General features: G+C 39.1%; 2 protein-coding genes across 13 annotated transcripts in view; one reads left to right on the plus strand and one right to left on the minus strand.

The window, feature by feature from the left end:
• Nucleotides 1-26,507, plus strand: part of RAD52 (RAD52 homolog, DNA repair protein) — a 493,030-nt gene that overhangs the window by 370,897 nt on the left and 95,626 nt on the right. The gene's annotated exons all lie outside the window — the stretch shown is intronic.
• ERC1 (ELKS/RAB6-interacting/CAST family member 1) overlaps nucleotides 1-26,507 on the minus strand; it is a 402,974-nt gene that overhangs the window by 356,755 nt on the left and 19,712 nt on the right. For all 11 annotated transcript variants that reach the window (XM_084878772.1, XM_084878773.1, XM_084878770.1 and 8 more), the window contains exon 2: nucleotides 21,932-22,761. In XM_084878772.1, coding sequence (XP_084734898.1) covers nucleotides 21,932-22,600 — 669 coding nt within the window. In that variant the 5' untranslated portion in view covers nucleotides 22,601-22,761. The remainder of the gene's footprint in view (nucleotides 1-21,931; nucleotides 22,762-26,507) is intronic.

Consider the following 26,507-nt stretch of genomic DNA (forward strand, 5'->3'; position numbering starts at 1 on the left):
CACCATTATGGTCAATTTGCATATTACCCTTTTATTATAAAGGATATCTGTAATGTGTCCTTTACTACCTTGAAATTCTTAAATAATCTCACCCTCACGTGCAATAAAAAAGCAATATAAATTCAATGAAAGAAAAAGAATTTTATAAGAAAATAATATGTATGTTAATATGTAAATGCTGCAGACAGCTACACCAGAAGCTGAACAGGTGGTTGCACTGGCCAACAAGGTAATGCTGCTATTGAAGTAATTTTCTAAAATGATAAAAACTTTAGGTAATGTTTAAACAAAACAAAGTACAATCTTCCATCACCTTACATAGTAGTTATACTGCTAAAAAATTTAGTGCATATTGTAGCCATTCAAGAAATGCTAATGTAATTATGTACATTTATGTAGTTAGTATCTAGATTCAGGTCATTATAAACATATTTTTCACACAAACTTCTGGCAAGACATGTGAAAATCATAAGGAATGAGGGAGGACTTTCCAATATTCAGGGCTTGCCTAAGCATTGCAGGATATCTAGCAACACTAGGCCCTCTCTACCATAAATCCAAGAAATGCCTTCTGCCTCCAAGTTATTATGGTGGCCAATATTCACACAACTTATGAGAACCAATATATTGAAAATAAATACCTATGTTCAGAAATACCAAGGGATACTCAAAAATTTATTCACTACCATTTAAATAGGCCCTCTTTTAACTGTTTCATATCTCTTGAAAATACCCTATACCAGGAGTAACATGAATTTATAGGATAGTAAAGACTGGAAACACTCATTAAAGTATGCCTGTCTCCTAAGAATTTGGCAGCTTATCAAATCTATGAAACACAATCAAAGTAAGAATATTTTCTGAATATATCCTTCCAATTTCTTAGCAGATTTTTTAAAAATATATTTTATTGATTTTTTACAGAGAGGAAGAGAGAGGAATAGAGAGTTAGAAACATCGATGAGAGAGAATCATCAATCAGCTGCCTCTTGCACATACCCTAATGGGGATGTACCCGCAACCAAGGTACATGCCCTTTACCGGAATCGAACCTGGGACCTTTCAGTCCGCAGACCGACGCTCTATCCACTGAGCCAAACCAGTTTCGGCTCTCAGCAGATTTTTAAATCCTAAAAAACAGTTTCACTTAGCTCCCAAAAATTGTTTTCTATAGGAGGTTTATAATGTAAGCATAATACAATCATGTTAAAAAAAAAAAATTAACCATACTTAAACAACTATTTATCTGCAACTGACTTATCAAAGCAGTTTTGCTTTCATTTTAATATCATTACCTCATACCAACAACAGAAATGTTACTGGTATATAAAGAAAAAATATATATAAATACCTATCCAAAACTCTTTACCCCAAACAGATAAACTCTATCATACAATTATTTATATTTTTGACAATGAAAACACCTTAATTATAGACACATAGCTCTTACAAAATTTCACAAAACATGAAAAAAAAAAAAAAAAAAAAACTCAATATAATATAAACAATGAAGAAATTTAACCTGGAAAATTATTTCCTTCAGTTATGCTTTTAAAATACTATAAAGCCCTAGCCAGTTCTGCTCAGTGGTTAGAACGTCAGCACACAGACTGAAGGGCCACAGGTTTGAGTCCAGTCAAGGTCACTTACCTCATTGCAGGCTCAATCCCTAGCCCAGATCTGAGTAGGTGCCCAACCCATGGATGTGTCTCTCACATCAATGTTTCTCTCTCTCTGTCACTCCCCCTATCTTCAACTTTTACTATACAGAAAATATAAAAAACATATTAAAATGCATAATTTCTTTTTTATACTATACAGAGTATTTAAAAACCAAATAAAAATGAAACATATAAACTAATAAGCCTAAGAATACACAATGTAACTTTAGCAGAAGGCAGTAAGTATCATGGGCTCAACACTCAAATAACATTTTGCTTTAAGCTTATTGGGATGGGAAAAGAATACAATGTATTCCTCAAGTACAACTAGGTAATACAAAGTTATGTAAAATGTTCCATGGAAATGGTTTAATATAAATTGCCTGTCAATATTCTTAGTCTTGAAAATTGAGCTGTTGTCCCTTTCAGAATTTTACAATCTATATATATAAAAGCCTAAGCAACAGGCCAACCTTTCAACCTGAAGCTGTGATGCACACTGTCCACCAGGGGGCAGATGCTCAACACAGGAGCTGCCAATCTGCTGTGATTTGGCAGCTGCGGTTTTCGGGTGACACACCTGAAACCAGAGAGAAGGGAGCCTGATTCCAGAAACTTTCATCCGAGAACTGCCATCTCGCAATCTGGGACACCTCGGGAGATGTCAGAGAGCCAGTTTCAGCCCGATCCCCGCAGACCAGGCCAAGGGACCCCACCAGTGCACAAATCTGTGCACCAGGTCTCTAGTCTAAAAGCATAATATGCTAATTAGGGCGGATGTCCTTCCAGATACCCTTCCTTCCGGACAAAGCTGCAGCAGGCAGGGGCCCCAAGCTGAGGTGGCAGCAGCGGGCAGGAGCTGGGGCCAAGGCCCTTGCATGAGTATCATGCATCAGGCCTCTAGTGCTTTCTAATAGTTAATAAAGCAAGTGTATTACTTGCTTAATTAACTATTAGATTAGATTCCCATTATCAAGGAATTCTTGATGATTTGCTCTTTTCAGAGCAACAAACTGTAATGTTCAAGTACCTCTCACAAGATAACTTTTTACTCCTCACCAGAGGATATGTTGTTATTTATTTCAGAGAGAGGGAGAAACATCAATGGTAGAGAGAAACATCAATTAGTTGCCTCCCACAGCAACCTAGGAATCGAAATCGCAACCTAGATATGTGCCCTGACCAGATATTGAACCAGCGACCTTTTGTTGTATGAGATGATGCTCTTACCAATTAAGCCACTCAGCCAGGGCTCATAAGATAATTTTTAAATATATATATTTTACTGATTTTTTACAGAGAGAAAAAGAAAAGAATAGAGAGTTAGAAACATTGATGAGAGAGAAATATCAATCGCTGCATCCTGCACATCTCCTACCATAGATGTGCCTGCAACCAAGGTACATGCCCTTGACCTGAATCGAACATGGGATCTTTCGGTCCGCAGACCAACACTCTATCCACTGAGCCAAAACAGTTAGGGCCATAAGATAATTTTTAAAGCATGCAGTGATTCCTGTGAAATTCAGGTCCTCCTGCACTTAGGGTTATGAATGTGGTTGTATAAAGCTCCCTGAGAGTGGGAGAAAAAAAAATTACAATTAAATATTTGGAAGGACACAATTACAACCAAAAATTGATGAATATATCCTTTTTCTTTTTTAATTTCTTCACAGTAAGTTGGTCCGAAGGTTGTGGGTTATTGTTAAGCTGAATAATTTCTTCACAGTAAAAACTGGGTAGTTGATGAGACAAAGAGGAGCCCTTACCACAAAACACTCAATAAAGAAAATAGTTACTAATTAGCCATCTGCAACTACTGGCTAACACAGCCCACCCAAGGAACCTCTCCAAAGACAAAGAAATATGCTATCAACAAAAAACAAATATCATCAAAGAAACACTGGATCGTCTGACATTTTTTCAAGTTGTTCTTTCTTTCATTAATATTCATCCTAAGGGTTACAATCTATTTCCAGAAATCTATTATCCATTTTATCCTACAAAATAGGTCATAGTTTGAAAAGAAAAACCCAGGAGAAAATATACGTATTCTTTAAATATATCCTCTAAATCACTAAGTCACTATAATTTTAATGTTAATTCAGGAGTCCAAAAACTTAGAAAAGCAAGTTACCACTTTCTAAAGTTCTCACATTGCTTTCAGCTTTATTTCTAGTTAGGACAATTTACAAGAAAAAAATATAATTATACAAAGGAGCTCAATGTTTGTTAAATCAACAAGTAAACATTAAATATTAAACATTAAAAGTAGTATTTAATAATAGATGAACACCTTTATGGATTGCCAGAAAAAAGTGGCATCTCTAATCACAGGTAATATCTGAGATTGCACAACCAAAAACCATTAACACCAAATCTCAAAGCAGGATTTTTCATTTAATATCCATGGATAAGCTCATTCAGAAATTTTGATGTAGTACTCTTTCAGCTTTCTAGAATACTGAAGCTTTCTCCTATTATTTAACACTAGAGACCAGGTGCACGAAATTCGTGCACTGGGGGGAGGGGGACCTCAAAGCAGCCTACACCCTCTCTAATCCAGGACCCCTGCAGGATCAGGCCTAAACTAGCAGTTGGACATCCCTCTCACAATCCAGAACCTCTTGGCTCCTAACTGCTCACCTGCCTGCCTGCCTGATCACCCCTAACACCTCTGCCTGCCTGCCTGATCATCCCTGACCTCCCCTGCCAGCCTGATCGCTCCTAACCGCCTCTGCCTCAGCCCCCACCACCATGACTTTGTCCAGAAGGAAGGCAGGACAACCAGAAGATGTCCGGTCAACCCAGTCTAATTAGTATATTACCTTTTTATTAGTATAGATAGCCTGTGTAGAATTTTGGCCAATGAGGTTTTATACAGTCTTTTCCCATTATTCAGTATTACTAAAGAAATAGTATAATTCCCTAAACGACAGCAAAGAAGCAAAAGCCTTGTTGAATCAGAGACCATAACATTTTATTACAATTCTATATAATAAAAGGCTAATATGCAAATAGACCAAAGTACAGAACAACAGAACAACCAGTCATTATGACATGCGCTGACCACTAGGGGAATGCGCACAGAATACAGTGTGCATCAGCCACAGCAGGATGGTGGTGGATAGGTGAGTGGGGAGGGGGTCAGACCAAGGCAGGACGCACCAGTTGTTGTCATTCGAGTGAGCCTCTGGTTGTCACTGAAAATTCTTTGCTCCCACATATCACAGTTCTGCCCAGCACTCTCACACCTGCTGCTGGCACTGGCCCCTCTCACACCCACTGTTGGCGCCCAGTGCCAGCCCCGATTGCTTGGCACTATCAGTGGGTGCAAGCAGCGGCTGCTGGCCCCAATCGTCCCTCAGGGCTTCTCCACCTCCCCCTGCTCCTGAGGGGTGAATGGGGCCGGCAGCCACCACTCGCACCCGCAGCCAGCGACGGCCCAACTCACACCCGCAGCTTGCACTCAGCACTGGGTGTGAGCAGGGGCAGCACCATCAGCACATGAGAGCGGCAGTGGTGGGAGTGGGGCTGCTAGCAGACAGGGGACTGGGGACTGTGGCGGGAGGGGCTGGGCAGAGGCATGGAGGATGGGCTGAGACCTACCTGCCCCTATGCCCACTGCAGCCTCATGGCCCACAGTTCCTTTCAAGGTGCACAAATTCATGCACTGGGACCCTAGAACTGAATAAAAGAATAGGACATTTGCTAAAGAATAACCTATTTAAGACCCTTAGTGACAACCTCTTATCAGAGTCAGAAAATTCCATTAGACTTATAGTCTCTTCTACCTAAAACATTTTATCCCAAACAGTCACAACATTCAGGTCTCTCTTTGCTCAGATAATATCTTCAAAGAGGCATAAAGCACTTGTGCTACATAATGAAATACAACAGTTGCCTCAATGAACACCTTTTTAATTTAAAAGACTGAACTGACAACTATGATTATTCAGTCTTGAATATAAGGCTGATTTTTTTAAATAAATTAATGAAACAAACCTGTCACTTCAAAAATAATAATTTACAATATTTATTGCCAATGATAAAATTTGAGCTTTCAAGTCAAAATAAGAATTGTGGAAAACTTGTATCTTTGGGAAAACTTGAAAATTTTTCTTCAAGAACCTGGTGAACTTGACAGCTTTCCAATACTTAAAAGTTTTTCTGATGAGACAAGAAGCAATATTAAATGTGAATTTTTAAAATTTTTCTAATGAAAGTCATACATGAACAAATTTTGCTTCTCAAAATGATTAATTCCCCAATAGGGACATAATTATTTTCATTTTCTCAGGGCATTCTGCATAATGCCTTTACCATATCCCATATCTGGAACACCAAAAAGATCAAATCAATTTGGAAAATAAATTAGACTACTGATTTATGCACAATACTCTGAATAAACCATTCATAATTCATCTCTCTTATCAGAATTACCAAACATAAAAGTTAAATAGATAGTCAAGACACAGGTCCCAGATTTTTTTTTTTTTTTTCTTTTTCAGACAGGAAGGGAGAGAGAGAGGGATAAAAACATCAATGATGTGAAAGAATCATTCACCAGCTGCCTCCTGCACTGCCCCTTGCTGGGGACCGAGCCTGCAACCCGGGCATGTGCCCTTGGTCAGAATCGAACCTGGGACCCTTCAGTCCATAGGCCGATGCTCTATCCACTGAGCCAAACCAGCTTGGGCAGATCCCAGATTTTAAGATCAGACTTTAAATGACAATGAAATAATTACCAACCTCATGAAAGAGCTTAAATCCAAATAATAATGGTTTTCACCATGTGACAAACCAAGTTACAACCTCTAATTATAAAAATGTTAATAGTCACCCATGTCCAAACAGTGAGAACAAAAGACAAAACAAAGATTCATATAGGGTAAGTTTCTCTTTTTGTATTTCTGAACTTGACTTCTCTTGATTTGATCCCTAAATAAATAGAACCAAAATTTTAAAAATTCTGAATCCTGAAAAAAATCAGACTCCATAAATAAAATACACAAAGGGAAATATGAAACTTACTTGCCACACTATAATATTAAACAGAACGTATTCTGACCAAACAGAAGTTCAATAAAAGTGCTTTAAAATAATTTTTTAAATAAGCTTCCAAATAAACTCAACATATAGAAATATTATAAAGCAAAATATTGATAATAAATAAAAAAAGAAGTATGACAAGATCTTGTTACATGTTGGTTAGAATAAAAATGGAAAAAAAAAAGCCTTAGCTTTGCCATTCAAGAAAGTTCACAACTGAATTTTTATTCTTCATCAACCAAATTTATAAATACTAAAAGCCTTCTTCATTGTCAATTTTAAAAAAGAAAAAAAGGCCTTTCCTGTTAAAACATATGTTGTTCTATCTCTCCAATCACCAATATTTGAAAGTTCAGAAACAAAAGGAGTATGAAACATAAAAACAGTTGGGTATTTATTTTAGAAACAATCTTCAAAAAAAAAAAAAAAAAACAACTCCATAATAATGAACCATACATATTATACAACTCTAACAAATGTATCTTTACATTTGGTAGGATTCTAGACCAAGATCTCTGTGGCACAAGCATATCAAACATTAAGAATGCATATAAATTTTCAGTTTCAAACTGAATTGGAGAAATTTGTTTCAGTATTGTAAATCCTATTAAACCAGTATTCTTTGTAAAGTAAGAAATGTCTGACCTTGAGGGCTATGGAGGCTATAATGAATGCAGAGTTTAATTAGGGCCCACTGCTAGCTCACTATAATCTATTAATTAGCGTTGTCAGTTCTGTGAATCTCACTGCAGTGTTTCGCTTTACTTTAAAATTCCACCCTTTGTTTTTTGGTCTAAAGATACATAATTTTAGGATTGTATGATAATTATAGTGGGTGCAGGAAGAGTATATACTTGCCAGCCTTGGTGTTTAATTAGGGCAAGGGGCGGAATCTAGATAAGGCAGTGTTTACCTTCCTTCAGCACATATGGTATTTTTGGCATCATAGTCCTATGGGCTGTTTCAATTCCACTGGACTGTGATGCTGAGTTCCTACTCGTCTTTTCAGAAGATTCAAATATTTGCCTTTGTATATAGCTTGATAATTAGGAAAGAAATTGTCATTGCTTTTTATCCACACAGCTTTTAAAGTATGGACATAATCAGCTGCCCAATTAATTATATGCCAATAATTTTCCTTCATTAAAATAGACATTTCCAAGTTGCTTGATAATAAAAACTATCTTGGTGACAGCACCTTTTTAGCATCATCAAAAAGGTACATTGGAGGTTAGTTAATTCAGTGATAGAGCCAGTAACCTCAATTTAACTTCTCCCAAAATACACACACACACACATGTACATACATTTATATACACACATATATACATTATATTTACATTTACTTACATACACACATAATCTATTCCTAAAAAGTAGAACTTTAAAAGAAAAGTGTTTGTTCATGTATAATTTTTCACAATATTTATAAATTATAGCTCAGACACTTTTCAGGTCAATGGAAATAAATTGTGATTATTAACCATCCACTTAAGATTGGATAATATCCAAAAATGATGTGCTATGATGCTTAATTATCTAAATAAAGTTCTTCATATTTGATAGACCACCCTTACATACTCCAAATTTATCAATCTCATTTTTACAAAATTAAAAGAAACTAAAACAAAGAGTTAGAAAAAGAGCAACAAGAAAAGCCCAGTGTAAGCAGAAGGAAGGAAATAACAAAAATCAGAGCGGAGATAAACGACATAGAGACCAAAGAAACAATACATAAGATCAACAAAACCAAGAGCTGGTTCTTTGAAAGGATAAACAAGATAGATGAACCTCTAGCCAGGCTACCCAAGAAACAAAGAGAGAGGACCCAAATAAACAAAATCAGAAACGAGAGACTCAAAAGATGGCGGCATAGGGCAGACACCCGAATGCAGCCTACCACAACAAGTTTGAATTTAGAACTGAAAAACAGGGGAAACATCACCCTGAGGTGCCGGACAGCTGGCTGAGGGGAGGCTCTACCATCTGGGAAGGAGAGAGAAGGCGCGCTGAACCTCAGGAATTGTGAAGGTACTGAAAACTGCATGCGAAAAGGCGGCCGCAGAGTTCGCTGCCGGCTTGCTTGAGGAGAGGGCGGGCCGAGTTCGCTACCGACTTACTCCCTGTGCACGGAGAGGGCGGACAGCTAATGCGCGGCTGGCTTTCTTGTTCAGGAGGAAACAAAAACCACCCTATTGCGCTGATAGACGGCCCCACATAGGGAGAGGCCAGACTGTCGGGCAGTGGGCAGAGATCTCTCAGAGGTGTGTGAAGCCAGCGGCCATTACTGTAGGACTCAGAAACCAGACCCTCGTAGGGAGGGGCTGAATAAAGCTTGTCTGCACCACCCGAGACTACGCCCCATCAAGCGGAGCACAGAAGCCCTTCCAGTGGCTAGCTTTCTTGTTCGTTGCCAATAGGACTCTCCTAGGGAGGGGCAGACAGGAATCTAAAGCTTGTCTGCGCCTATACCAAAGAGGTGTGCGCGCCTGCAACCAATTGTGCCGGAATCAACAAAGCTTGGCTGTGCCACCCCGAGACTCCGCCCATCCAAGCAGAATATAGAAACCCTCCTAGCTGAGGCACCTCTGATCCTCATAGCCAATTGGCTTGGAGATCAATGCTTCCCAGTGATACCAACAACAAGCAAGGCTTAACAACAAGACTGCACACACAGCCCACAAAGGGCTACACCAAGACTGTCCACCTCAGGTAACTGGGAGGCTGACCCACTGAAACATATTGGACACCTTAGCACACAAAGCCACCCTACCAACTCAGGGAAGCTGTGAAAATGCCAAGACAAGGAAATAGAGCATGAACAAAAGAAATGGAGGAAAAGAAGAGACTGGATATAGAGTTCAAAACCACGCTTATAAGGTTTTTCAAGAATTTCCTAGAAAAGGTCGACAAAACCTATGAGGAGATAAAAAGGGATCAACAAGAACTAATAAGGGATCAACAAGAATAAGGGATCAACAAGAAATAAAGAATATATTGTCTGAAATAAAAAATATTATACAGAGTCCTAAAAACAGAATGAAATATCTCAAGAATCAAGTCAAAGATTTGGAACATAAAGAGCCAAAAGACACTCCTCCGTAGAAGCAAGAAGGCAAGAGAATCCTGAAAGTTGAAGATAATGTAAGAAACCTCTGGGACAACTTCAAGCGAACCAACATCAGAATTATGGGGGTCCCAGAAGATGAGAGAGAGCAAGATATTGAAAACATACTGAAAGAAATAGTGACAGAAAACTTCCCCCACCTGGTGAAGGAATTAGACTTACAAGTCCAGGAAGCACATAGAACTCCAAACAAAAGGAATCCAAAGAAGACCACACCAAGACACATCATAATTAAAATTCCAAGAGCAAAAGACAAAGAGAGAATATTAAAAGCAGCAAGAGCAAAGCAGGTAGTTACCTATAAAGGAGCACCCATACAATTGTCAGCTGATTTCTCAACAGAAACCATGCAGGCCAGACGGGAATGGCAAGAAATATTCAAGGTGATGAATAGCAAGAACCTACAGCCAAAAATAATCTACCCAGCAAAGCTATCACTCAGAATCAAAGGCCAGATAAAGAGCTTCACTAATAAAAAAAAAAGCTAAAGGAGTTCATCACCACCAAACCAGAATTATATGAATTGCTGAAGGGGGTTCTTTTGGAAGAGAAAGTAAATAAAGATAAAAACTATGAACAACAAATACTTAACTATCAACAAGTGAATCTAAAAACCAAGGGAATTAAAAAAAAATCTGATGAACAATATTAACTGGTGAATATAATAGAATCAGAGGTATGGTAGGGGAGTGGACTGACGATTCCCAGGGAAAAAGGGGAGAGGGGGGCGTGGGAAGAGACTGAACATAAACTGTGCACCTATGGATGAGGACAATAGGGGTGGGGAAAGAGCAGAGGGTGGCGTGGGAACCTGGTGGAGGAGAGCAAGGGAGGGTGGGAAGTGGGGAAATGGGGGGGAATGGGGAACATTTGTAATAATATGAACAATAAAGATTCATTAAAAAAAAAAAAATCAGAAACGAAAGAGGTGAAATAACAACAGACCCCACCGAAATACAAAAGATTGTTACAAAATACTACGAACAACTCTATTCCAACAAACTGAACAACCTGGAGGAAATGGATATATTCCTAGAAAAATACAACCTTCCAAAACTCAATCAGGAAGAATCTAAAAATCTCAATAGACCAGTGACTTGGGAAGAAATTGAAACAGTCATCAAAAAGCTTCCAGCAAACAAAAGCCCAGGGCCAGATGGCTTCACAGGAGAGTTTTACCAAACATTCAAGGACGAACTAAAACTATCCTCCTCAGACTATTCCAAAAAATTGAAGAGGAAGGAACACTTCCAAACTCCTTCTATGAAGCCAGCATCACCCTAATACCAAAACCAGATAAAGACAACTCAATGAAAGAGAATTACAGGCCAATATCCCTCGTGAACATAGATGCCAAAATCCTCAACAAAATTCTAGCAAATCAGCTCCAGCAGAGCATCACAAAGATCATACACCATGACCAAGTAGGATTTATTCCAGGAATGCAAGGATGGTACAATATCCGCAAATCAATAAACGTGATACATCACATAAACAAATTGAAAGATAAAAATCATATAGTCATATCAATTGATGCAGAAAAAGCATTTGATAAAATCCAACACCCTTTCCTGATAAAAACTCTCAACAAGGTGGGAGTACAAGGATCGTACCTCAACATAATAAAAGCTATATATGATAAACCCACAGCCAACATCATACTCAATGGGCAAAAACTAAAACCATTCCCTCTAAGAACAGGAACAAGACAGGGTTGCCCACTCTCACCACTCCTGTTTGACATAGTACTGGAAGTACTAGCCATTACAATTAGACAAGAAGAGGATATAAAAGGCATCCAAATTGAAAAAGAAGAAGTAAAGTTATCCTAATTTGCAGATGACATGATATTGTACATAAAAAACCCAAAAGACTCCATTAAAAAACTAATTGACTTAATAAATGAATGTGGCAATGTAGCAGGATACAAAATTAACGCCAAGAAATTATGGCATTTCTATACACCAATAGTGAACTTGCAGAAACAGAGACAAAAAAGGCAATCCCATTTACCATCGCATCAAAAAAACTAAGATACCTTGGAATAAACTTAACTAAGGAGGTAAAAGACCTATACGCGGCAAACTACACGACACTGAAAAAAGAGATAGAGGAAGAAGTGAAGTAAACAGATGGAAGACATACCATGTTCATGGATTGGTAGAATCAACATCATCAAAATGTCCATACTTCCTAAAGCAATCTATAGGTTCAATGCACTCCCTATTAAAATACCAACAGCATATTTCACTGACCTAGAAAGAACTCTCCAAAAGTTCATTTGGAACAATAAAAGACCCCGAATAGCCACAGCAATCCTGAGAAAGAAGAGTAAAGTAGGAGGGATCTCAATACCAGACTTCAAGCCGTATTACAAAGCCACTGTTCTCAAAACAGCCTGGTACAGGCACAAGAACAGACAAATAGATCAATGGAATAGAATCGAGAACCCAGATATCAACCCAAAACACTATGCTCAATTAATATTTGACAAAGGAGGCATGAATATACAATGGAATCAAGACAGTCTCTTCAATAAATGGTGTTGGGAGAATTGGACAATTGCAAAAGAATGAAACTGGATCACCAACTTACACCATACACAAAAATAAACTCAAATGGATACAGGACTTAAACATAAGATGAGAAACCATAAAAATACTTGAAGCATCCACAGGTAGCAAAATCTCAGACATATGCCAAAAGAACTTCTTCACTGATACTGCCCCTAGGGCAATGGAAGCTAAAGAGAAAATAAACAAATGGGACTACATCAAAATAAAAAGCTTTTTTACAGCAAAAGAAACCATCAACAAAACAACAAGAAAGCCCACTGTGTGGGAGAACATATTTGCAAATGTTACCACTGATAAAGGTTTAATCTCCAACATCTACAAACAGCTTATACAACTAAATAAAAGGAAGATGAATGATCCAATTAAAAAGTGGGCAATGGACCTAAATAGAATATTTTCAAAAGAAGACAGAAGGAAGGCCAAAAGGCACATGAAAACATGCTCATAGTCACTAATTATCCGAGAGATGCAAATCAAAACAACAATGCGGTACCATCTCACACCTGTCAGAATGGCCAACATCAACAAATCAACGAACGACAAGTGTTGGCGAGGTTGCGGAAAAAAAGGAACCCTCGTGCACTGCTGGTGGGAATGCAGACTGGTGCAACCACTGTGGAGAACAGTGTGGAGTTTCCTCAAAAAACTGAAAATGGAACTCCCATTTGACCCAGTAATCCCACTCCTAGGAATATATCCCAAGAAACTAGAAACACCAATCAGAAAGGATATATGCACCCCTATGTTCATAGCAGCACAATCTACAATAGCTAGAATTTGGAAACAGCCTAGGTGCCCGTCAGCAGATGATTGGATCCAAAAACTATGGTACATCTATACAACGGAATACTATGCTGCCATAAAAAAGAAGGAATTCTCATCTTTGCAGCAACCTGGCTAGAACTAGAGAACATCATGCTGAGTGAAATAAGCCAGTCAGTGAAAGAGAAATACCACATGACCTCACTCATTTATGGATATTAAAGAACATTATAAACTGATGAACCAAGAGTCAGATATAAAGACAGTAAAGCAACAAGCAGACTGTCAAATTACAGTGGGGAGGGTAGGGAGATCTGGGGGAGATAATAGATCAACCGAAGGACTTGTATACATGCATATAAGTACAACCAATGGACACAAAACTCTGGGGAGGGAAGGTATGTATGCAAGGGGGGGCAATGTTAAAATATGTACACAGATAATAATTTAATAAAAAAAAATTAAAAAAAGAAAAAAGAAAAGAAAAATGAAAAGAAAAAAAAGAAACTAAAATATACTCTATGAATACAGATAGTTTCTGAAGTATCTACACTGATACTTTATCACAAGCTAAATTAAGCAAACTCATTACTCCTCTTGATATTAACAACCCAATACCAATCTAGAAAAACTTTCAGAATATACTATTATTTTACATTTAGGAATGATAAACTTTTCACATTGTACTTCACTTTCTGCAACTTATAATTTAACTGAAGAAAAGCTATTTCTTCATTCTATTGTCATATATCATCTGAGTATCTTGTACATCAATGAATCTCAAGGTGAGGAGACAGCAAAAATCACCTGGATGGCTTTTTTTAATTAAACGTACCTAAGATTTTAAGCACCCTTTTTCTATACACACATTCCTTCTACTGAGGAACACTGTCACAATAAATAATCGTTATGTATAGGAATCTGTCACAACCCTGAGATATAATATGACAGGAAAAAAAGGGTAAGAAGCATCAGCCAATAGTCCTTTGTTCCTTTTCCCATCCTTTACAACTGAGCCCTAAAATGGCAATAGAACAATTACAAATTCCTTGTGACTGATGAGCAATAGACTAGTTTAAGAATTAGAGGTTGTAAGGGAGCTAAGAAATGCAGTATGTCTCCAGCAGTAAAGGCATCTGGGCAATGTTGGATTCTCTCTTTAACCTTCTGTGACTGTTTAACTCTGTAGTCTCAGATTTAGCTGACTACCCAGAAAGCCGGAATGCTGCCCAAAGATAATGTCAGGCCCCAGCAGGAGTGAATGGATGTATACAGAATGAGTAACTGCCTGATGTTATTCGTTAACTTAGAAATGCATTGTCCTTTCTTGTGGTCTATGTGATTACTCACCATATGCTTTTACTATTAACCCCTATACAAAAGAGACCCTGTCCTGGGAGGGTATGGATCTCGTCCCTACAGGCCACCACTGGGAGCAAGCACCTCCTTTGCCTGTGTATGTAAGTTTCTTCTATTAACACTCTTATTAATTTGATTAAGATTATATGACAGTTCTTCGGAACTGATCCTGAATTTAGACTTTTGGGGGTTTTTTAAACCACCAGATAAGCTTACTTAAAATGTAAGTTCCTGGGCTCCATCTCCCAGATATTTTGTTGGTATAAAGTAATGCCTGGGAATCTATATTTTAAGTAAATATTATCTGATGATAATGATATATCCAAGCCAAGATTTAGGGATCCTGTTCTTCTAAGATTAAACACTGGGATCTATTTTAGTTTTTTTCTTTTCTTCTTTTCACTTTTTCTAAGTTTTACTCAAAGAACTCCTGGGGAATACTTTTTAAAAGCATTTTCTATTATTTAAAAAGGCTGGGTCTCTAGAAGGCTTAGAAATTCAACTATAATAATCAAACATTCAGATTCTGTGTAGTGACAAATTAAATTTAGTCACTGGTTAAAGCATTTTGTATGTTACTATACTTTAATTTTTAAAGATTAAAAGCATCTAACTGGCATGGTTCAGTAGTTGAGTGTAAACCTATAAACCCAGAGGTCACGGTTTGATTCCTTGTTGCAGGCTCGATCCCCATTGGGAGGCATGCAAGGGGTGGCGTATCAGTGATTCTCTCTCATCATTGATATTTCTGTTTTTCTCTCCCTCTCCCTTCATCTCTGAAATCAATAAAAATATTTTTTTAAAAGTAAAAGCAAAGTAATTTAAGGTTATATCTGAAAAAGAATAAAATTATAATCACTTCTTATTATTTTGAAATCTCTGATTCAAATTAATTCAAGTTTTAATTTCTAATTCATATTGTACCATTAAATAAATATGAAGATTTGACCAATCATTTCTTTTTTTTTTAATCTTTGATGTTATTTGTCCCCTCTTTTCCCATTGACCCTGTCTAGCCCACCCCCTAAAAGGACTTCACCACACTATTGTCTGGGTCCATGGGATATGCAAATATGTGCATACAAGTTCTTTAGTTGATGTCTTCCAACCCACCCACCAATCCTCACCTTCCCTCTGAGATTTGACAGAATGTTCAATGCTTCCATGTCTCTGGACCTACAACCAGCATCATACTCAAAGGGAAAAACTTTTTGTCCCCTAAAAACTGGAACAAGACAAGGTAGTCCACTTTACAACTTTTATTCAACATCAGTGTGCTAGTGCACAGACCAGTGCACAATGAAAGGAAATTTAAAAAAATATTTTAATATTGCTATTTGCCCTTTCTCTATAATAGAAGTGTCAAATCATAGAGACCCCCCCCCAAAAAAAAAAAATACAAAAGATCAATGAAACCAAGAGCTGGTTCTTTAAAAGGATAAATAAGATAGATAACTTTCATCAAGAAGCAAAGACAGAGAACCCAAATAAACAAAATCAGAAATGAAAGAGGCAAAGTAACAACAGACCCCAGAGAAATACAAAGGATTGTTTAAAAATACTATGAACAATTCTATTCCAACAAACTAGACAACCTAGAGGAAAAAGACATATACCTAAAAAAATACAACCTCCCAAAACTCAATCAAGAAGAATCTAAAAATCTCAATAGGCCGATAACTAAAGAGGAAATTGAAGCAGTAATCAAAAAGCTTCTAGCAAACAAAAGCCAGGGGCTTCACATGGGAGTTTTAGCAAACATTTAAAGAAGAACTAAAACCTCAGGTTATTCCAGAAAATTCAAGAGGAAAGCATACTTCTAAGCTCATTCTATGAAGCCAGCATTACCCTAATACCAAAACCAGATAAAAAATACAAAGAAAGAGAACTACAGGCCAATATCCCTCATGAACATAGATGCCAAAATTCTAGCAAATCAGATCTAGCAGTACATCAGAAAGATCATACACCATGACCAAGTAAGATCTATCCCAGAGATGCAAGGATAGTACAATATCCGCAAACCAATAAACGTGATATATCATATAAACAAATTGAGAGATAAAAATCACAGCATATCAATTGACACAGAAAAAGCATTTGATAGAATCCTATACCCTTTCTTGATAAAAACCCTCAGCAAAGTGGGAATAGAGGGATCATACCTTAACATAACAAAAGCCTTAAACAACAAACCTACAGCCAACATCATACTCAATGGGCAAAAACTAAAACCATTTCACCTAAGAACAGGAACAAGATAGGGATGCCCACTTTCACCACTTCTGTTCCATATAGCACAAGAAGTGCTAGCCATAGCAATTAGACAAGAAGAAGAAATAAAAGGTATCCAAATTGGAAAGAGACATAAGACTGTCCTGATTCACAGATGACATGATACTGTACATAGGAAACCCTAAAGACTCCATAAAAAAACTACTACACCTAATAAATTAATTCGGCAATGTACCAGGATTCAAAATTAATGCCAAGAAATCTAAGGCATTTTTATACATCAACAGTGAACTTACAGAGAGATTAAAAAACAATCCAATTTACCATTATACCAAAAAAATTAAGATTCCTAGAAATAAACTTAACAAAGGAAGTAAAAGACCTGTACTCAGAAAACTACAGGACACTGAAAAAAGAGACAGAGAAAGACATAAACAGATGGAAGAACATACTGTGTTCATGGATTGGTAGAATCAACATCATTAAAATGTCCATACTACCCAAAGCAAGCTATAAATTCAATGCACTCCCCATTAAAATACCAACAGCATATTTCATAGATCTAGAACGAACTCTCCAAAAATTCACATACAGACTAATGGAACAGAATAGAGAACCCAGAAATCGACCCAATCCACTATGATCAATTAATATTTGATAAAAGAGACAAGAGCATACAATGGAGTTAAGACAATCTCTTCAATAAATAGTGTTGGGAAAATTGGATACATACAAAAAAATGAAACAAGACCACCAACTTATACCATACACAAAAATAAACTCAAAATGGATAAAGGACTTAAACATAAGACAGAAAACCATAAAAATCTTAGAGGAATCTACAGGCAGCAAAATTTCAGACATAAGCCGAAGCAATATCTTCACTGATACTATTCCTATGACAATGGAAACTAAAGAGAAAATAAATGGGAACACATCAAAATAAAAAGCTTCTGCACAGCAAAAGAAACCATCAACAAAACAAGAAAGCCCACTGCATGAGAATATATTTGCAAAAGTTATCTCCGATAAGGGTTTAATGTACGGGGAACTCATACAACCTAACAAAAGAAAGATAAACAACCCAATCAAAAAATGGGCAACCGACCTAAATAGATACTTTTCAAAAGGGGACATGCTCAAAGTCACTAATTATCCAAGAGATGCAAATCAAAATGACAATGAGGTACCATCTCACACCCATCAGAATGGCTATCATCAACAAATCAACAAATGACAAATGCTGGCAAGAATGCAGAGAAAAAGGAACCCTCCTGCACTGCTGGTGGGAATGCAAACTGGTGCAGCCACTGTGGAGAACAGTATGGAGTTTCCTCATAAAACTAAAAATGGAACTCCCATTTGATCCAGTAATCTCACTTCTAGGAATATATTCCAAGAAACTAGAAACACCAATCAGAAAGGATATATGCACCTCCATTTTCATAGCAACACTATTTACAATAGCTAAGATTTGGAAACAGCCTAACTGCCCATCAGCAAATGAGTGAATTAAAAGACTGTGGTACACCGAAACCGGTTTGGCTCAGTGGTAGAGCGTCAGTCTGCAGACTGAAAGGTCCCAGGTTCGATTCCGGTCAAGGGCATGTACCTTGGTTGCCGGCACATCCCCGGTAGGGGGTGTGCAAGAAGCAGCTGGTAGATGTTTCTCTCTCATCGACGTTTCTAGCTCTCTATCTCTCTCCCTTCCTCTCTGTAAAATATCAATAAAATATATATTTTTTTAAAAAATAAAATAAAATAAATAAATAAATAAAAGACTGTGGTACATCTACACCAGTGTTTTTCAACCTTTTTTGGGCAAAGGCACACTTGTTTCATGAAAAAAATCACGAGGCACACCACCATTAGAAAATGTTAAAAAATTTAACTCTGTGCCTATATTGACTATATATAAAGTAATTCTCTTGAATAGGAATCAAATAAACACAAAGAAAGTATTTTATAATTACTTTATTATGAAATATTAAGTAAACAAAATAGTGAAAAATTATAAAATTCTTGTCTTGTCTGCACCTACGGCACACCAGGCAACAAAGTGTGCCGCGGAACAGCGGTTGAAAAACGCTGATCTACACAATGGAATACTATGCTGCTGTAAAAAGGAAGGTACTCCTACTATTTGCAATACCATAGATGGACCTGGACAGCATTATGCTAAGCAAAATAAGTCACAGAAAAATAAATATCACATGATCTCACTCATTTGTGGAATATAATTAACAATATAAACTGATGAGCAAAATCAGATCCAGAAACAGAGAAGCAACGATCAGACCATCAAACCTCAGAGGGAAAGTAGGGGAGGGTGGGGATAAAAGGGAGAGATCAACCAAAGGACTTGTATGCATGCATATAAGCCTAACCAATGGACATAGACACAAGGGGAGTGAGGACATGAGTGAGGGTAGGGAGTGAAAGGGGCTATGTGGGCATAAGGACATGTATTTAATACCTTAATCAAGAAAGAAAATAAAAGTAAAAATAAAATAAAAAAGTAGAAGTGTCAACCAAATTCACTATCAACAATAACAGATCGAAACACATGCGTGCAATTGGTGCCAGCAAGAGCTTTATATGTATCACGCATATGCGAGTTTTATATATATAGATAAACTTACTTAATTAAACATGCTTTCTGATTTAAACTTTTCCCAGCCCAGTAAAGCACCTCAACTTCTCTTTCAGGTAATTGTTACCAACATAGCAGTAAATATCAACATGAAGCAGATTATTATTGCAGATCATGCAGGGAGAACAAAGGGTAAAATATTTAACTGTAAGAGACTATATTCTGTGTAGTGAGAAAACCTGAAGTCATTTTCAAGATCCATTACTACTTCTTTTTAGTAGTGTCAAGTTTCTAAACTCTAAATCTCCATTGTTTTGCTAATAAAAAGAAAAGATTCTACCAAGTCTCCTATCTACCTACTCTAGGATTTCTGTGAGGATCAAATGAGATGAGGCACATGAAAATGCTTCACAGACATTTGGTTGAACTGTAAAATGTTTGCACCTGGCTATAAAGCAAGTCGTGTTCCTGGGCTAAAGAAACACCAAGGAGGCTAGTCACTAGGGAAAGGAAGCTGGCAGTTGCTACAGGACATCATTGCCTGGCACCTAGAGTGACCATAACCAGGCTGGGCTGGACTGTGGGCCATATTTTGCACCATGGGTCTCAGCAGTGTCAACTGTGATTTGGTGGGCTGTCACTCCAAGGTGATGGGGTGGCCTGTGTCCCACTTTGGAAAAGCTGAGTGTTGCTTTGTGTGCACACGGTCCTCAGTGCCACTTCTCTGTAAATGGCCAGTGTGCATCACAGCAGCACCTGCATTGAGCATCTGCCCCCTGTTGGTCAGTGTGTGTCACAGTGGCCAGTCTGAAACTTAGCATATTAGCCTTTTTTATATTTAGACTAGAGGCTCAGTGCACAAAATTCATGCACGAGGGATAAGGGTGTCCCTCAGCCCAGCCTGTACCCTCTACAATCTGGGACCCCTCAAGGGATGTCTGACTGCCCAGGATTGGACCTAAACGGGCATTCGGACATCCCTCTCACAATCCAGGACTGCTGGCTCCCAACTGCTCACCTGCCTGCCTTCTTGACTGCCCGGAAACACTTCTGCCTGCCAGCCTGATCACGCCTAACCACTCCCCTGCCAGCCTGATTGATTTCCAACTGTTCCCCTGCCAGCCTGTTTGCCTCCAACTTTCCTCCACTGTTGGCCTGGTCACCCCTAACTGCCCTCCTCTGCAGGCTTCCATCGCCCAAATGCCCCCCATCGCCCCCAACTGCCCACTCTCTTGTGGTGGCCATCTTGTGTCCACATGGGGGCAGGATCTTTGACCACATGGGGGCAGCCATCTTATGTGTTGGAGTGATGATCAATCTGCATATAATTCTTTTATTAGACAGGATAGTAGCCTGGTGCATGGGTGGGGGCCAGGTGGTTTGCCCTGAAGGGTGTCCTCGATCAGGATAAGGGTTCTCTTGGGGTGTGGGGCAGCATGGGCAAGGGGCCTATGGTAGTTTTCAGGCTGGCCACACCTCCCGATGACCCAAGAGGAGGCCCTAGTTTCTGGGATTTATTTATCTTCTATAACTAAAACTTTGTAGCCTGGAGTGCAGCCAAGCCTCCTGCTTGCTTCCCAACCAATTGCCTGCCTGCCTGCCTGCCTGCCTGCCTGATTGCCCCTAACCGCTTCTGCCTGTTAGCCTGATCACTCCCTAACTTCTCCCCTGACAGCCCAATTGCCCCTAACTGCCCTCCCCAGCTGATCTGTCAGCTGCCCCTAACTGGTTGCCCCTAACTGTCCTCTCTTGCAGGTGTGGTTGCCCCCAACTGCCCTCCCCTGCTGGCCTTGTCCCTCCCAACTGCCCTCCCCTGCACACCTGGGTCCCCCCTACAACTATCCTCCCCTGCAGGCCTGGTCCCCCCCAACTGTCCTCCCCTGCACACCTGGGTCCCCCCTACAACTATCCTCCCCTGCAGGCCTGGTCACCCCCAACTGCCCTCCTCTGCTAGCCCAGTCAACCCTAACTACCCTCCACTGCAGGCCTGATCGCCCACAACTGCCCTCCCTTGCTAGCCAACTTGTGGCAGCCATCTTGTGTCCACATGGGGGCAGCCATCTTTGACCACATGGGGGCAAGTGACCACTTGTGCATTAGAGTGATGATCAATTTGCATATTACCTCTTTATTATATAGGATGATATAGAATAAGATAGCACTTAGCTCTTAAACTGCAAAGCCCATAATTATGCCTTGTTATATTTATTTTCTAGAAGCACAATAATACTAAGTTGCCTTTCTTCCACCTTAAACTTGTTAAAGAACTAAAAAAAAAAATTACAGAAGCATCCTTAAGTTAAACTATCATGAATGTCCACAAAAAGAACTGCTCCCCATTATTGCCAAGAGGGCATGACAACCAAAAAATCAAAAAATAATCAAGGCAAAGGACCAAACCTGGAAAAAGCCAAGAAACAGAGAATAGAAAATACTAAATTAAATAATAATCAGCAAGATAAATGTACCAAGAAGGGAAAAACCTCAGAAAAGAAAAAATAACAGTTCATTTCATTTATATGCATGAATTCAGACAGTAAAAGCAAACATACAGAAAAAAACTAACCTGGTTTTCCTCCTGCACAACTCTATACTGTTCCTTCCAAACAGTGATTTTGGAAGCTTCATCTTTTCTCAGGGCTCGCTCTTTCTTCAGCTCTGGGCTCCAGAAGGTCTTGATGCTATTCATTGAAGAACTTAATTTGCTCTCTTTTACTTCCACATCCTTCCTCAAGAGATCATTTTCCCTTAATACTTCCTTCAGCTGTGTCTGCAGATCCATGATTGTGTTATCTCTTGCCTGACGAAGAGAGTGAGGAACAGTAGATGCCATACTCACAGGAGGGAGGTGATGCTCTCCAAATGCTATGGTGTCACTAGCAACCCCACCACTAGCTATATTAGGGCTACTGCCCATAGCAGTCATCCTAACACCGTAAGGCAGACGTCCCCCAGAACGGCCAAGTGTCATAGTGCTTTTAGGTGTTTCTGAACCCACATTTTCATGATCACTTAGGTACATAGGGCCAGATGTGGCATAGGCAGCATTTAAGGACTGGATATTCTCCATTGAAAGGGTTTTCCCACTGCCACCTCCAACACTGCTTCCAGAGCTCCCTCCTGTACTATTGGTTCGGCGATGGCCCAAGCGAGGGGAACGTGGAAGCCTAGGTGAACGCCCAGGGCTCTGGTTGCTCGGTTCCACCTTCCCAACTGAACGAGCACTTCCATACATGACTGCAAGATGAACTTATGTAGCAGGAAAGGTATAATATAAAGCAGAGAGCAAAATATGGAACTCCGTGAGGTTTCTTGATGGCTGTAAGTTTGCTTAAGGCAAATCAGGAATAACAGGTCCTCAGCTGTCCAGTCTTGAAGAAATATCTTACACCATATCTGTAATGAGAAGATCACACAGTCAATCCTCCAATAATAACCATTTCCCTTTTAAAAAATACTTCATTACCCCCACTTGAGGAAGCTCTTCCTCCTATCTTCTATTTACTCATGCATTCAAAATTTGTTTACAGCACAACTTATTTCATAGTAAACATCATTCTATAAATATTTCACATTTCCCAAAAACTGAATATTGAAACCATACAAAGCAAATGAAAAAGTGCCAAGGAAAAGATAAAACTGTTTGAAATATGATTTTCTAACTGAAAACCTAAGATTATAAAATGAAAAGTTATAGGACTAATAATAAAACCCAACAAGTTTGTCAGACATAAGATCGATATATAAATAGCAATACTTTCTTGCACATTAGTAATAATAATCAGACAAAGTGATTTTTTTAAAGTTCATTCACAATAGCAACCATAAAAACACTTTGATATAAATCTAACCAAAAAAAAAAGGCATGTTTTTTTTTTAATTTACAAAACTTTACAGAAACAACACCTGAACAAAACAAAATATATCCATGCTCATGGATAAGAACACAAACACTGGAAAGGTGGTTAGTTTTTGCCCAACTACTTCAAATTCCAATGAAAACCTCCACAAGATTCTTAACATAACTCTAAAGTTGACTCTAAAATTCAAATAGAATTGTAGGGACACAAGAATAACCAAAACAACCTGAAATAAAAGAATAAAGAAGGAATATGTCCCCTAAATAGCAAGATAAATTACAGGTTCAGTATCCTTAATTTGCAATCCAAAAATCCAAAATATCTGAAAAGTGGTGTGTTTTTTTCTTTTTAACTCACTTAGGAGCAAAACCTGACCTGATTTTTTATATGCATCTCAGTGTGATTATCGTACACTTCATTGAGAAAATAATGTGGACTTACAGGATATTGCATAATGCTCATTGGGTACTAATATCCTGAGCACTGACGAGTCTTAGGTTTGATTGCTAGTAAAGGGCACACACCTGGGTTACAGGCCTCGGCAAGGGTGAGTGCAGGAGGCAACCGATCAATATGTCTCTCTCATGATGATGTATCTCGCTGTCTGTGTGTGTGTCTCTCTCACAGCTGCCCCAACCCCTCTTCCACTCTTTTTAAAAATCAATGGAAAAAATACCCTTAGGTGAGGATTAACCAAAAACTGAAGATATTTATAATAATTTTTTAATCCAGTAAATTTTGAGGTTCCTCTTTGACTAATGTCTTTTAAGGTTACTCTATGACTAACCTCATATTATTTTCATAATACTATGACATTATTTGCCGTTTTCACTGTACGTTCTCACAAATGTATAGAAGAGTTTTCCAGAGGTACAGAACATGTGATATTATTCCACGGATAGCTAATGGAATGTGTCCTTTTGCACTCTTATGTATTAAAATTTTGTTTTACTTTCTATATGATAAACAGTAATAGATATAGCCTACATAAAGAAAAGCTATTTAGCATCCTCATTATTTTTTAAGTGTGTTAAGGGATCCTGGAACTAAAGAGTTTAAGAACTACTGCTCTAAAATTTAAATATGAGGAGAAACCAAGATGGTGGCACAGGTAAACACCTAAACTGCTGCCTCGCACAACAATATCAAAACTACAACTAAAAGACAAAATGTACACCATCCAGAACCATAGGAAAACTGGCTAAGTGGAAATTCTACAACTAGAAGAAAAGAGGAAAGCACACTGAGATTCAGAGGAGCTGCAAAAGGCTGAGGTATGGAGATGCGCACGCAGAGAGGATGAGCGTCTGTGTGCACAGGCGGCTGAGTGCACGGCTGACTTTCTAAAGCAGTAGGGAGACAGAAGCCCCCGACTGCACTGGCCGAAACCGGTTTGGCTCAGTGGATAGAGCGACAGCCTGTGGACTGAAAGGTTCCGGGTTCAATTCCGGTCAAGGGCACGTACCTTGGTTGCGGGCACATCCCCAGTGGGGGGTATGCAAGAGGCAGCTGGTCGATGTATCTCTCTCATTGGTGTTTCTAACTCTCTATCCCTCTCAATTCCTCTCTGTGTAAAATCAATAAAAGATATTTTTAAAAATAAATAAATGAGGAGGAGGAGAAGGAGGAGGAGGAGAAGGAGGAGGAGGAGAAGGAGGAGGCGGAGAAGGAGGAAGGGAGGAGGGAGGAAGGGAGGAGGGAGGAAGGGAGGAGGGAGGAAGGGAGGAGGGAGGAAGGGAGGAGGGAGGAAGGGAGGAGGGAGGAAGGGAGGAGGGAGGAAGGGAGGAGGGAGGAAGGGAGGAGAAGGAGGGAGGAGAAGGAGGGAGGAGAAGGAGGGAGAGAAGGAGAAGGAGGGAGGAGAAGGAGGAAGGAGAAGGAGGAAGGAGAAGGAGGAAGGAGAAGGAGGAAGAAGAAGGAGGAAGAAGAAGGAAGAAGAAGAAGAAGAAGCCCCCGACTGCACTGAACTCCAGTCCCAAGCGAAACTCTAGCAAACCAGACTTATCCAGGGGAAATCTGAACTGTCAGGAAAAGAGAAAGCACACTGAGACTCAGAAGCTGTGGAAGGCAGAGGTCCGGAGGCACACAAGCCCGGAGAAGACTAACTGCTGAATAAATGGGCAGCTGAGTATGTGGCTGGCTTTCTAAAGTGGGAGAGAGACAGAAGTTCCCAATAGCACTAAACTCCAGTTCCAGGCAAGTTTCTGGAAACCCTGATTCATTCGGGGAGAAACTGGACTGTCTGGGCGAAACTCGATGTCAGCTTTCTCTCAGAGGTTCTTGAACAATTACCAAGGGACACTAAGACCCAGGGGCCTCATAGGGCAGGGCTGACAGGAAACAAAGGTTGTCTGCTCCACCCAAAAACTCGGCCCCATCAAGCTGAGCACAGAGGCTTTTGCAGTTTTGCAAGTCTTGTCTCATAAGAGTGTCTCCAGTGCAGAAGTTCTTCTCGCATAGACACAGCCAATCCTCTCAGCCAATTAACCTGGAGGTCAACTCCTCCCAGTGATACCAACAACAATCAAGACTTAACTATAACAAGGCTGAGCACATAGTCCACAAAGGGGTGCACTAAGTGTGTCGACCTCAGGTAACTGGGGAGGCTGAGCCACTGGGACCTATAGGACACCTACCACACAAAGCTACTCTACCAACTTAGGGAAGCAGCGAAAATTCGGAGACAAAGAAACAGATCACAAATGAAAGAAATGCAGTAAAGCAAACTACTAGATATAGAGTTCAAAACCACAGTTATAAGGTTTTTCAAGGATTTCCTAGAAAAGGCTGATAAATTTAGCAAGACCCTCGAGGATATGAAAAAAAAACAACTAGAAATTAAACATACACTGACTAAAATAGAAAATATTACAGACAGACCTAACAGCAAACTAAAGAACTGCAAGAATCAAGTCAAAGATTTGAATTGCAAACAAGCAAAAACCAGCCTGAAAAGCAAAACGAAAAAATAATCCAAAAATTGGAAGATGGTGTAAGGAGCCTCTGGGACAACTTCAAGCATATCAACATCAGAATTATGGGGGGTGCCAGAAAAAGAGAGGGAGCAAGTTACTGAAAACCTATTTGAAGAAATAATAACTGAAAACTTCCCCCACCTGGTGAAAGGCATAGACTTACAAGTCCAGGAAGCGCACAGAAAAAAAAAAAAAAAAAGAAAAGAAAAGAAAAGAAATTCAATGAGAACCACACCAAGACACATCATAATTTAAATGCCAAGAGCAAAAGACAAAGAGAGAATCTTAAAAGCAGCAAGAGAAAAACAGT

This window comes from Pipistrellus hanaki (genome assembly GCF_964339955.1).
Source record: "Pipistrellus hanaki genome assembly, chromosome: 3".
Classification (NCBI taxonomy): Eukaryota; Metazoa; Chordata; class Mammalia; order Chiroptera; family Vespertilionidae; genus Pipistrellus; species Pipistrellus hanaki.